The 11,793-nt window shown below is 42.0% G+C and overlaps 1 protein-coding gene across 2 annotated transcripts in view; it reads left to right on the forward strand.

Moving 5' to 3' along the window:
• LOC108304619 (serpin B8) overlaps nucleotides 1–10,795 on the forward strand; it is a 15,573-nt gene extending 4,778 nt beyond the window's left edge. Inside the window, exons 2-7 of one of the 2 annotated variants that reach the window (XM_017528881.2) lie at nucleotides 1,598–1,775; nucleotides 3,095–3,232; nucleotides 5,086–5,203; nucleotides 6,987–7,129; nucleotides 8,516–8,668; nucleotides 10,279–10,795. In XM_017528881.2, the coding sequence (XP_017384370.1) occupies nucleotides 1,608–1,775; nucleotides 3,095–3,232; nucleotides 5,086–5,203; nucleotides 6,987–7,129; nucleotides 8,516–8,668; nucleotides 10,279–10,683 (1,125 nt within the window). In that variant the 5' untranslated portion in view covers nucleotides 1,598–1,607 and the 3' untranslated portion in view covers nucleotides 10,684–10,795. Of the gene's footprint in view, nucleotides 1–1,593; nucleotides 1,776–3,094; nucleotides 3,233–5,085; nucleotides 5,204–6,986; nucleotides 7,130–8,515; nucleotides 8,669–10,278 lie in introns of both variants that reach the window. The other variant, XM_037738635.1, reaches the window with a different exon arrangement.
• Nucleotides 10,796–11,793: the final 998 nt, after the last annotated feature.

Below are 11,793 nucleotides of genomic sequence, written 5' to 3' on the forward strand. Positions count from 1 at the left end.
AAAAAAAAAAAAAAAAAAAAAAAAAAAAAAAAAAAAAAAAAAAAAAAAAAAGTGCAAACCCGGTGACAAGACTAGGGCCATATTTTATATCCATGCCTATGGGCTTTCTTTGTAACTCCATAACCCAGTTTCAGCAACTCTTGGGGAAAATGGGGTATCTTTTAGGAGTCACCTTGAAAAGTAATTTTTTTTTTTTTTTGGTCTTTCCAGTAGTCCCATATTTTAGGTCTGCCTATCTCAAACAAACCCTCCAAATTTGGTAAAATGTATCATTGCTGTTTTCATGGGACATGATGACAGAAATACAGTTTTTATTTATGAAGAATTGCATTTATAAGTTTTAGAACATTCTTTATCGATTATGTTGGAGATATTAAACTGAAAGATAAATAGGAGCAATAGGAGGATTTTGTGTAATGATTAAGAATTCAGGCTCTGGAAACAGTCTGTGGGTTCCAGGTGTTTATGGCTACCTGAGGGTTCTGGAATGAGTTACTAAACCTCACTCAGTCTTCTCATCTCTAAAGTGGGGGAGTAACTATGTGTTACTGACCTCAATGTGTTATTGGGTGATAATGGAAAGTGCTGAAAACAGTGCCAGACACCAAGATCTTTTTTTTTTTTTTTTTTTTTTTTTTTTTTTTTTTTTTTGAGACAGTTTCCCTTCTGTTGCCCAGACTGAAGTGCAATGGTGCCATCTTGGCTCTCTGCAGCTTCCACCTCCTGGGGCTGAAGTGATTCTCCTACCTCAGACTCCCAAGGAACTGGGATTACAGGTGCCTGCCACTATGCCTGGATAAATTTTGTATATTTAGTAGAGATGGGGTTTCACCATGTCGGCCAGGCTGGTCTCGAACTGCAGACCCCAAGTGATCAGCCCACCTTGGCCTTCCAAAGTTCTAGGATTACATGTGTGAGCCACTGCTCCTGGCCACACCAAGATGCTGCTACACCAAGGGAAGAAGTAAGCAGGTCTGGCAGGGTGTCTGTGCTCCTGTTGCTAAAAGGGGTACCTACCAGTCATGGGCCCTGAGATTGGTTATTTTGTGAATAAACCAGTGCTTTGTTTCCTATTGGTGTGGTAACACTTTACCACAAATGCAGTAGCTGAACACAACCCACATTTATTATCTTACAGTTCTGGAAGTCCTAAGTCCAAAATGGTACAGCAGAGCAATGTTATTTTCTGGAGTCCTCAGGAGAAAATCTGTTTCTTTGCCTTTTCTGGCTTCTCAAGGAGGTCGCACTCCTTCATTGGTGGCTCCCATCCCTCTGACCTCTGCTTCCATCCTCACGGCTCCATCTCTGACTCTGACCCTCCTGCCTCTCTCTTATAAAGGACCCTTGGGATTCCATTAAGTTCACTGGGATAACTCGGGATAATCTCACGTCTCAAAATACTTAATTGAGTACCATTTGCAAAATCCTTATTGCCAGGGAAGATCATGTAGTCACAGGTTTTGGGAATTAGGAGTGAAAGCCTCTGGAGGGGGGTTATTCCACCTGCCATCTCAGCATCCACTGACTATGGGAAGAATGACCACATGGCTACAGGAGGGCTTGGCTGATGTGCTTCTGTACTGTGCCTTTGATGCAGACCTTCCCTGATGGATGACCTCTGTGAAGCAAATGGCACTTTTGCCATCAACTTATTTAAAATATTGGGGGAAGAAGACAGCTCAAGAAACGTATTCCTCTCTCCCATGAGCATCTCCTCTGCCTTGGCCATGGTCTTCATGGGGGCAAAGGGAAGCACCGCAGTCCAGATGTCCCAGGTATGTGTGCTTGTTGCAAAGGAAGGAGAATGGCGTGTTTCCCTTGTTCTTCCATAGAGCTGTCTCTCTGTACTTTTGCTCCAGCTGATGAAAGCCTGTGAAACTGGAGGTGGAAGGAGAAGCAGCTTGGCAGTGGAGAACAGCAGAAATGGGTAGAAAGGTGAAATGTGTTGGGAAGGTCACCTCCTCTGATATTTATGGGAGAAATCAAGTCATAGTTATTTTATCTAGATCAAATCATCAATACAGTTTGGCAAATTCACATTTTTGGTAAGTAAGATAAACTATAATTCTGTCCCACAAAAAGGCAAAATATTCCAGACCTGTTACATTTTAAACTTTTGCTAGCATTCTATTTTAAATAGACGTGCAACTGCGTAGATTAACTTTTTGTTAAGCGGGTTATTTTTAGTGCATGATTATGCATGCTGGAAAAGGAATGTAACACAAATGTGGACGTATACCTTCTGGAGTGATTTAGAGGATGTATAATCTGTTTGGTCTAAAATGGTGATGTATCACCTTATCTGCAAACAAGGAAGAGGATAATACTTTAGGAGCAGTTCTCTGACCATTGGTGAAAATGTCCCAGAAAATTGCTAAATGGATATCACTTTGCCACCAGCATCAGGGGTATACGGATAATCTCCTAAAATGCACGCAGGGACCCCGGTTGACATCCTCTTGTGGTTGTTTCTTTCAACTGGTTGGAAAAGTGAGGCTTTGGACTGGGGGTGATTGCGAGATACAGGAACAACCTTAATCTCACTCTGACTTGACGTTTAATTTATAATATGGGCTGGAGAACCTCTCTAAAATTGCAGATGAAACATTTTTGATTGTATTTCTGCTCTGTTGTATTCCCTGAGTCATAATTCATCCCGGTTACTTTTTTCTCTTCTGCCTTGCCCCTGAAGTATCGCACACTGCCTTGTTGGCGTGAAATAATTAGCTAGACTGGTGGTTCTCACCTGGGGGGTGGGAGGTGGGGGTCAGTGGGTGAATTTTTCCTTCTTGGGGACCCTTGCCAAGACCTGGAGTTTTAGATCCCATAACTGAGAGGTGCCACTGACATCTAGTGGATAGAAGCCAGAAATGCTGCAAAAATCCTGCAATGCTTACATGAGACCAGAGTGTTCTGACCCCAAATGTGAATGCTGCATTGCCCATGTTGAGAAACCCTATGCTAGATAATTGGGCCAAACCTTTTTAAAATAGGACCCTGTGTGATTTTTTTTAGTACAGAGATTTGTTTGGAGATAGCTCTTTGGGAGAGTATAACAGCAGTATTACAAGTCAGTGTTGGTTTCTATTCCCAGGCACTTTGTTTATACGAAGATGGAAATATTCACCAAAGTTTCCAGTCACTTCTCCATGAAGTTAACAGAACCGGCACTCAATACTTGCTTAGAACTGCCAACAGACTCTTTGGGGAAAAGACGTGTGATTTCATTCCAGTAAGTAGTACTCATATATTGATGAAAAAGAAACAGAAAATAAATTAGACACAGAAGAGCAGAGAATAAAGTACAACCATGCTGACTTAAAATATACTTGGAATGGCTGTGTGTGGTCACTCACGCCTGTAATCCCAAAACTTTGGGAGGCAGAGGCAGGCGGATCACCTGAGGTCAGGAGTTCGAGACCAGCCTGGCCAACATGGCAAAACCCATCTCTAATAAAAGCACTCCAGCTTGGGTGAAAAGAGCAAGATTCCATTTCCAGAAAAAAAAAAGTGCTTGGAATTACACTTCTACAATTATAATTTTAGATTTTTTTTGAGATGGAGTCTAGCTCTGTTGCCCAGGCTGGAGTGCAGTGGCACCATCTCAGCTTACTGCAACCTCTGCCTCCCAGATTCAAGCAATTATCCTGCCTCAGCCTCCGGAGTAGCTGCAATTACAGGTGCCTGCCACCATGCCCGGCTGATTTTCGTATTTCTAGTAGAGATAGGGTTTCACTGTGTTGGCCAGGCTGGTCTCGAACTCCTGACCTCATGATCTGCCCACTTGGCCCCCCAAAGTGTTGGAATTACAGGCATGAGCCACCGTGCCCAGCCTATAATTTTAGATTTTATGATGGCTTCTGACTTATGTCCTTTGTAAATTGTTTTTGTTATACCTGTCCCTGTTATTAATGCCAATATGTCCATTCTCCTGCACCCAGTCCTACTTCTTCCCCTTAATTACTTATCCCTGAGTGACGACATCATTCCTCACGCTGGACAGAGTGCCTCTGCAGCCCCATGTCTGGCTTTTGGGTTGCTTCCTGCTGAGACAGTCTCTCAGATTCTCTTAAAGTTGCCCCCCTCTTCTGAGTTGCATCTACAACTAACACCATCATCTTTCTAAAATAAAAATCTGTTCATAAAACTGAGGTTTTAAATCTAAGTAATTTCTATTTACTTTGGCATATGGTTCCAAGGTTCCCTAGTCTAGCCTGTCATAACATAATCAGCCAGGTCCCAAAATTATGCCACATAATATTCAGGGTGAGGCTGCCATGTGAGATGAATTATCTGAGTTTGAATGTATTGGGTACAGGCCTTTTCTGATTGGACCCCAACTTACATTTCAAGGCTCTTCCCCTGCCACTGTTTTCCTGAATTCCCTCCCTGATACACATAAGCACACAAACGCATGTGCACACATGAACACATTTATGCAATTCACATACATGCATGTGCACAAGCACTCAGATGTACACATGTGCACCCATGCGCGCACATGTATGAACCCAGTTGCATGCACGCTATGATCTAGGCCTATCACGTTCCACTCCCTTGGGACCTTCCTTGCTCTGTAGTCTTCCAACCAACCATATGACCCAGATCTAAAATGCTGTTTCCTTCTTTGAAGTTCAGCATGATTTCTTAACAATCTGGTTCCCTTATAAAGCCTCTCATTCAGCCAAAATCACAGTACTGTAGTTGGTGCTGGTGATGCAAAATGAGTAAAAGCGTGTTAAACTGCCTGATGAAGGAAACAATATTGAAGTCAGTGCAGAACGTTTGACAGGGATGCTCTTGGACTGCTCTGTGGATAGTGGCGGCTCATGATGTCCTGTAAGTGTCTGGGTGTCTCATCTGCCTCTCATCAGGCTGTGGACCTCCTCAAGCCAAGCACCTTGCCCAGTACCAGGGAGGAACAGGTGACCCATACTTTTTTGTTAACTGCATGCATGCACCTTAAAGTGCAGTGTGACCTGTCCAAACATTTATGGTAGAAATGCAGTAAGAGAAAACAAAATGCTTTTGCATTTGTGGGAAGCTTTACCAAATGAGACCAAACCCAGTGTTTTGTGTTTGTAGGACTTTAAGAAATCCTGTCAGAAGTTCTATCAGGCAGAGCTGGAGGAGCTGTCCTTTGCTGAAGACACTGAAGAGTGCAGGAAACATATAAATGACTGGGTGGCGGAAAAGACTGAAGGTGAGAGAGTTTCATTTCTGTGGATTTGGAATTGTTATGCAACGAGGCTGAGAGTGGCTGGGACGGGACCTCCACGGTGTCGCCACTGTGACCTGCTTATCACAGGCCTGTTTGTGTATGCTGGCTGAGTTTGCAGGCCAACAATGCAATTCTGTCATTTCTTATCAGATCACGAATTACTGATTTCTAAAACTAATGTTGAATGTCAGACCTCCTCCCCTATGGACCATGCTGGAAAATCCCTGGAAAATCATTCCTCCTTGGAATCTTCTGTCTGAGGGGGCTTTCTATGCTTAGAGGCGAATGGCATTCAGTTAAGTTGAAGCCTAGAGAGGGCAGCATTTCATACTGTCATGTTATCTCCCTGTGGCAATGGGGACAGCTCAGTAGTTTGATCTGCAGCCTTCTCCCTCCTTTTTAACTACATTTGCTCTCAGAGTGTGGCCTTTTCTGAATTTGCTGCCAATTCTAGAGGTGCAGCTAACACGGAGCCTGCAGTGTTCCCTGCCCAGACCACGCTCCATCCCACCAGAAATATTTCTGCCAGTTCTTGACTTCAGTAAGAAAAGGGAGCGGGGGACATATACTTTAAAGCATCCTAAATACCTAACAAGTAATTTCAATACTTGTAAACAGTGGAGGAAATAAGTCACTTATTTAAAGTGCCAACCTAGCAGTTAGTACTGCATCCATTCCATCTCTATAGTACAACCACTGTGTGTAGCAGAAGTAATACCCGTGATTCTACTGAAAGCCAATAAAATAATTACCATGGGAAGGGAAGAACCTTTGTTGTTTTCATACGTCATCTGTCTAGTGGTCTCTCAAAAAGACCACTAGACACCATCTCAAAAAAAATCTAAAGTTATAATTGTAGAAGTGTAATTCCAGCGTCAGCAGTACTGACACCCAAGGAACCTAGAAGCTTCTCCACACCTTCCCCCTCCCTTCCCTGTACCTGTCACATCTCTTCCAGGGCTGCTTATGCCCTTCCTTCCCTTAGGCTGACTGCCCCCATTTCCCCAAGAATATTAGAGCTGGAGGGGACCTTGGAGATGACCTTGTAACCCTTTCATTGGACAACTCAACTTGGGCCCCTGTATTCCATGCCCCTAATTCCTTTGCCCCATTCACTCCTTTCAGAGGCTGCCTTCTCCCATTGGCAGGTCTGTGTTATCTTATCCTTTGGAATCCTTTTCTTGTCTGATGAAGCTTGAATATATGCATAGAGCAGTGATCCTCAACCAGAAGTTGTTTTGCCCTCCAGTTGCCATTGGATAATGGCTGAAGACAGTCTTGGTTGTCAAATTGGAAGAAATGGTGCTGGATGAACATCCCACAATGCACAAGACAGGTCCCATAACAAAGAATTATCTGTTTTAAAATGACAGTAGTGGTGAGGCTTAGACATGATAGTGCCAAGGTTGACTGTCCCATAGTCAGAATCAAGACTCTGGGGTGATGTTCTCAGTTCAGCCACTTGTTACCTGTGTGCAGTAGACAAAAAGTCTGGCAAATGCTCTGATCCTGAATTTCTACATCCATAAATTGAAAGCAAAAGGATAGTTGCCCTACCTACTTCAAGATTTTTTTCTTAAGCATAAACAATACACCGTGTATGCCACACTGCTAAACACCATCACCCAATTCATCAGGTGGCAAGAAAGACAGAACTCCAGCCTGACTCTCAACCAAGGCTCTGCCTTATGTATCAAAGAGATTTTTGTAAAATAATGTTTATTTCTCCCCTCCCCATTGCAATAACTTCTCATATTCTTTATAGGTAAGATTTCAGAAGTGCTGGATGTTGGGACAGTTGGTCCCCTGACAAAGCTGGTCCTTGTGAATGCCATCTATTTCAAAGGAAAGTGGAATGAACAATTTGACAGAAAGTACACAAGGGGAATGCTCTTTAAAACCAATGAGGTAGGGAAAGATTGTTTAGCTATACTGCTACTTTCCTAAAGTAGTATTGCAGGAAATACTCTCTCAAAAAGTGAATAATTTATTTGAAATGATCTTAATTTTTAATCTATTCTATTCTATTATTTTATTTTATTTGAGACAGAGTCTCGTTTGGGCACCCAGGCTGGAGTGCAGTGATGAAATCTCAGCTCACTGCAGCCTCAACCTCCTGGGCTCAAGTGATCCCCCAACCTCAGCCTCTCAAGTAGCTGGGACTACAGGTGCACGCCACCAGGCCTGGCTAGTTTTTGTATTTTTTGTAGAGACAGGGTTTTGTCATATTGCCCAGGTTGGTCTCGAACTCCTAGTCTCGTGATACACCCACTTCATCTTCCCAAAGTCCTGGGATTACAGGCGTGAGCCACTATGCCTGGCTTTTTTTTCTGAACAAATTTAATGCCTCTCGTATATGCTTAATGGCAGAAGGAGGAGAGAAACAAAAATAATTTTTTATTGATAGTTTTGTTTTTCCATCTTTGATCAAATCTACTTTCCATCTCTGGTAATATGATTTGGATTGGAGGAAAATTTCTAAGCCTTGGAATTATGTTTACATGATGCTATTTACTGACTATATTTACTTAGACACTTTTTTGCAATGTCAGTGGCAGCTATGCCTATTTATTGCCTTAAAATTCAAGGTTATACAATCTTGAACACAAGAAAAAGATGTTAGCAGATATAAAGCCTAACTTTAAAAACATCTTTCTGCATTCCCTTTTAAATATGAAAATGGCTGGTATCAATAGTTCTTAGCTCGGGATTTGACATCCATCAACTTGATAATTGCATTTTGCACAAAGATATGAAAGTTAAGAATATATTTGATGCATGCTTTAAAAACAGCAGATTTTACACATCTTGTCAAGGGCCCCTTCCCAAGAAAACCAAGGCCATAAAACCAGTTCTACAACTGGGCAACTTTTCAGAATTTGGACTATACACCTTTTCTAACCAGATCCTTCAGCCCAAGGGCCTGAACACTAGTTGATTCTCCTTGTAACTTAGATAAATGATTTTTAGTTAGAAACTTCCATGGGAAAGCTTCTCTATGAATGTTCTCTAAAAAGCAAACACAATGTCTACTAAGAATAATGTAGATTTTTATGTACTTCTCCATTTACCAAACTATTTCCTTCTCACCTGGTAATATTTGATCTGCTAGAACCATAGCTTGTTCTATATTCAATATTAAGATGTACTAATGAAGATTTTACATCCATCAGCATAAATGTGCAGAAACAGTAATTATACACACCTAGAGTTTCTGTGAGTTAGACATATCCTATTTTTAGTAAATTATGCCCATTTTTCAGTAATCTAATTTTAATTGCATGTTTCTATTAGGAAAAAAAGACAGTGCAGATGATGTTTAAGGAAGCTAAATTTAAAATGGGGTATGTGGATGAGGTGCACACCCAGGTCCTGGAGCTGCCCTATATGGAAAAGGAGCTGAGCATGGTCATTCTGCTTCCCGACGACAACACAGACCTCGCCGTGGTAAGCTCTGGGCAATGAGTCTGAGTTTCTATGGAATCCAGCTAAGTTCATTTCTTTACATCCAATCTACAACTGGCATTTGAGGAGTTTCCAGTTGGGGTTATTACAAGTAGTGCTGCATGAACATCATTGCATGTCCTTTGTTGAACATGTTCATGCATTTCTGTTGAGTGTATACGTATATGAGTGGACAAGTTTTGATGAAGCTAAGAAGAGAGAGCTCCAAATATATTATTATTTGGAACATTATTCTTTATTGTGCATGGAAAGCCTATTTGAAAGCCCAGCGATTATCACGCAGAAGTCCTCGAGGAAGAGTAGGGATCAATCTGGGCAGTGATTCTCAAACATTAATGCACCTATGATTCTAGTGATCTTGTTAAAGTGCAGATTTTGATTCAATAGAGTGTGGCCTGAGATCTTGCATTTATAACAAGATTACAAGTGATACAGATGCTTAGAACCACACTATGAATAGCAAAGATCTAGAGTACAGGTGGGAAATTTACCTTATGCAAGAGGAGAGAAAAGTCTTACTATGACAGAAAAGGAACAGAGTCCAGGAAGGGGAAAAGTAAACTTGCAAGGTAAGAGGTGCAAGACCAATAGTTCACTAGTAAACCAGCTCTCGGAGGTGGGAGAAGCCTCCCTTTGTAAAGTTTGCTGATTCTCATGAGATGGCAAATACTCCCACCATGGCTGACTTTATGCTCCAAAGGGTTTAATAATTGATACAAGCCAGCTCTGGCATACCAATCACAGGATGTCGAGGATGGGATGCTTGATTTCTCTGGCTTCTTTTTGGAATCAGAAAGCTACTGCCCTAAGTCAGGGATGGCATGTCATCCTTTAGGAGATGATTAGGAGAGTCAAAATCAAAACAGTGCTCACTGGAGAGGAGCACTCACCTGGACTCCAGTTGGTAAAGGGAAGGGAAGAGGCAAGTGGAAAGCCCTTCTCCATTTTTTCTTTCGACCTTATTGATAAATAGAATGAGTGATGGATTTTGAAGAATTTGAAGCTAACTCCAGGACAGGCAGAGGACAGACAAGGACACCAGATGAAGTCTTGTTAATTCCCCATTTTTCCCCTCGTGCTGCTTCCTTCTCATGCCTCCCTTCGTCCTCAGATGAAACCCGATTCCCTTTCTTTTACTCTGAAAGAGTTGCCCTCTGATTTAACCCCGAATAGCCCCCCCTTAGACTCGGAAGTAGAGTTCTAAGACAAGCTTTTTGTCTTTTGTCAGTCTCTCCCACTCATAGTAATGTATACTGCATGAAAATTAGTGTAATGATTTGGTTAGAATGTTCTAAACTGTTAAAAAATATTCTTTTAACATTTGAAAGGAGTTAGGTACAAATTGTTTTTGTTAAAAATTTCTGCCTGTCTCAGGTGTTTACCAGCTCTTTTACTTTTGTCTCCGTAAGACCTGGAGAATACGAGAGTTTAGGAGAAAATCTTGGTGTGCTTATAAAAGAAAATATCTGTAGATTTTCTTGGACCAGAACCTACCATCTAGTTGCATGTCATTGGGGGAGGGGTAATAAGTGAACCTGTGGGTACCAGGCTATTGTCATCTAAATTTAAGGTTTGACTCTTTCTTATTCTAGGTGGAGAAAACACTTACATATGAGAAATTCAAAGCTTGGACAAATCCAGAAAAGTTGACAAAAAGTAAGGTTCAAGTTTTCCTTCCCAGATTAAAGCTGGAGGAGAGCTATGACTTGGAGCCTTTCCTTCGAAGGTTAGGCATGATCGATGCTTTTGATGAAGCCAAGGCAGACTTTTCTGGAATGTCAACTAAGAAAAATGTGCCTGTGTCTAAGGTTGCCCACAAGTGCTTTGTGGAGGTCAACGAGGAAGGCACAGAGGCTGCTGCAGCCACGGCTGTGGTCAGGAATTCCAGGTGCAGCAGAATAGAGCCAAGATTCTGTGCAGACCACCCTTTCCTTTTCTTCATCAGGCACCACAAAACCAACTGCATCTTGTTCTGCGGCAGGTTCTCTTCTCCTTAAAGAGGAGCAATTGCTGTACAGTTGCCTTCTGCCTACGTTGCCTTAATTAACATTCCATGTGACCCATTTGGTGCAGTGACTTCAATGCCAAAATAAAGCATGCATACCCGGATAGTGTGTGAATGTCTTTGCTGAAGGTTCCAGGGCCACTGAGAATAACTGAGGCCTCATATGCACGACATTTGGGGCTGTAAAGGCTATGCTGGTTGTGGAGTGTTGGGGTGCCTGCCGTTGCCTCTGCCTTCACCTAAGTCTGTGCCTATTGCTTCAGGTGATCTTAAGGAGCATCTCAAGGCTCCAGGAGCCAGCCCTCTGTGTGCTTCCATCTGCCCAGCTCTGCCCACCAGCACCGCCAGCCTCAACAGGGATGCCAGTGTCCAGGCAACGCTGCACACAAAGCCAAGGGCAAACCCTACAGAGTGAAGCTGCAGCCTCCCTGTGTCTCATGTGCAGCTGTCCACAGACAGCCCTGCATGTCCCCTGTCTCACACAGTCCCTAATGAAAACAGCTTCCTTCCATCACAAGTTTCAGATACAAGTTCAGGGATTCAGCATTGTGCTTCAGGACTGAGCTAGGAGACAAATCTCTGAAACCTGCTGTGCTATTTTTTCCATTCCTTTTCCCTCTTAAACACACAAAATACCAAAGGAACTTACACACCACACCACTGAGTCCTCTAACCAATCATATATACTCATACACAGCTCAGACCTTTATTTAAAAAAGAATATCTGTGCATTAACTTTTTTCTGACTAAAAATAAAATGTGTCGTGGCAGCAATTTGGAAACTACAGCAGTGTCCAAAAAAGTTTAAGTCACCCACAATTCCAACACACAGCAATCACTGCTAATGGCAATATACATCATTCCCTATTATATGTGTGCAAATAAAAATTTATAAGCATTTTAGTGCAAGCTAATCATATCCTTCAGTAGCTTATTTCTCCCCTTACTTATGAAAAACCTCCCTTAAGATCTTTCCAGGTCATCAATTTGATGTGCATAGTATTCCACTGTATGGCTGTATTTCTAGAATTGAATCTAATTTTAGACTCAATTTTGAGTAATTAAATTATTTCTATTAATAAATAATGGATTATTTATTAAT

Source organism: Cebus imitator, unplaced genomic scaffold (assembly GCF_001604975.1).
Source record: "Cebus imitator isolate Cc_AM_T3 unplaced genomic scaffold, Cebus_imitator-1.0 Scaffold55, whole genome shotgun sequence".
NCBI classification, from domain to species: Eukaryota; Metazoa; Chordata; class Mammalia; order Primates; family Cebidae; genus Cebus; species Cebus imitator.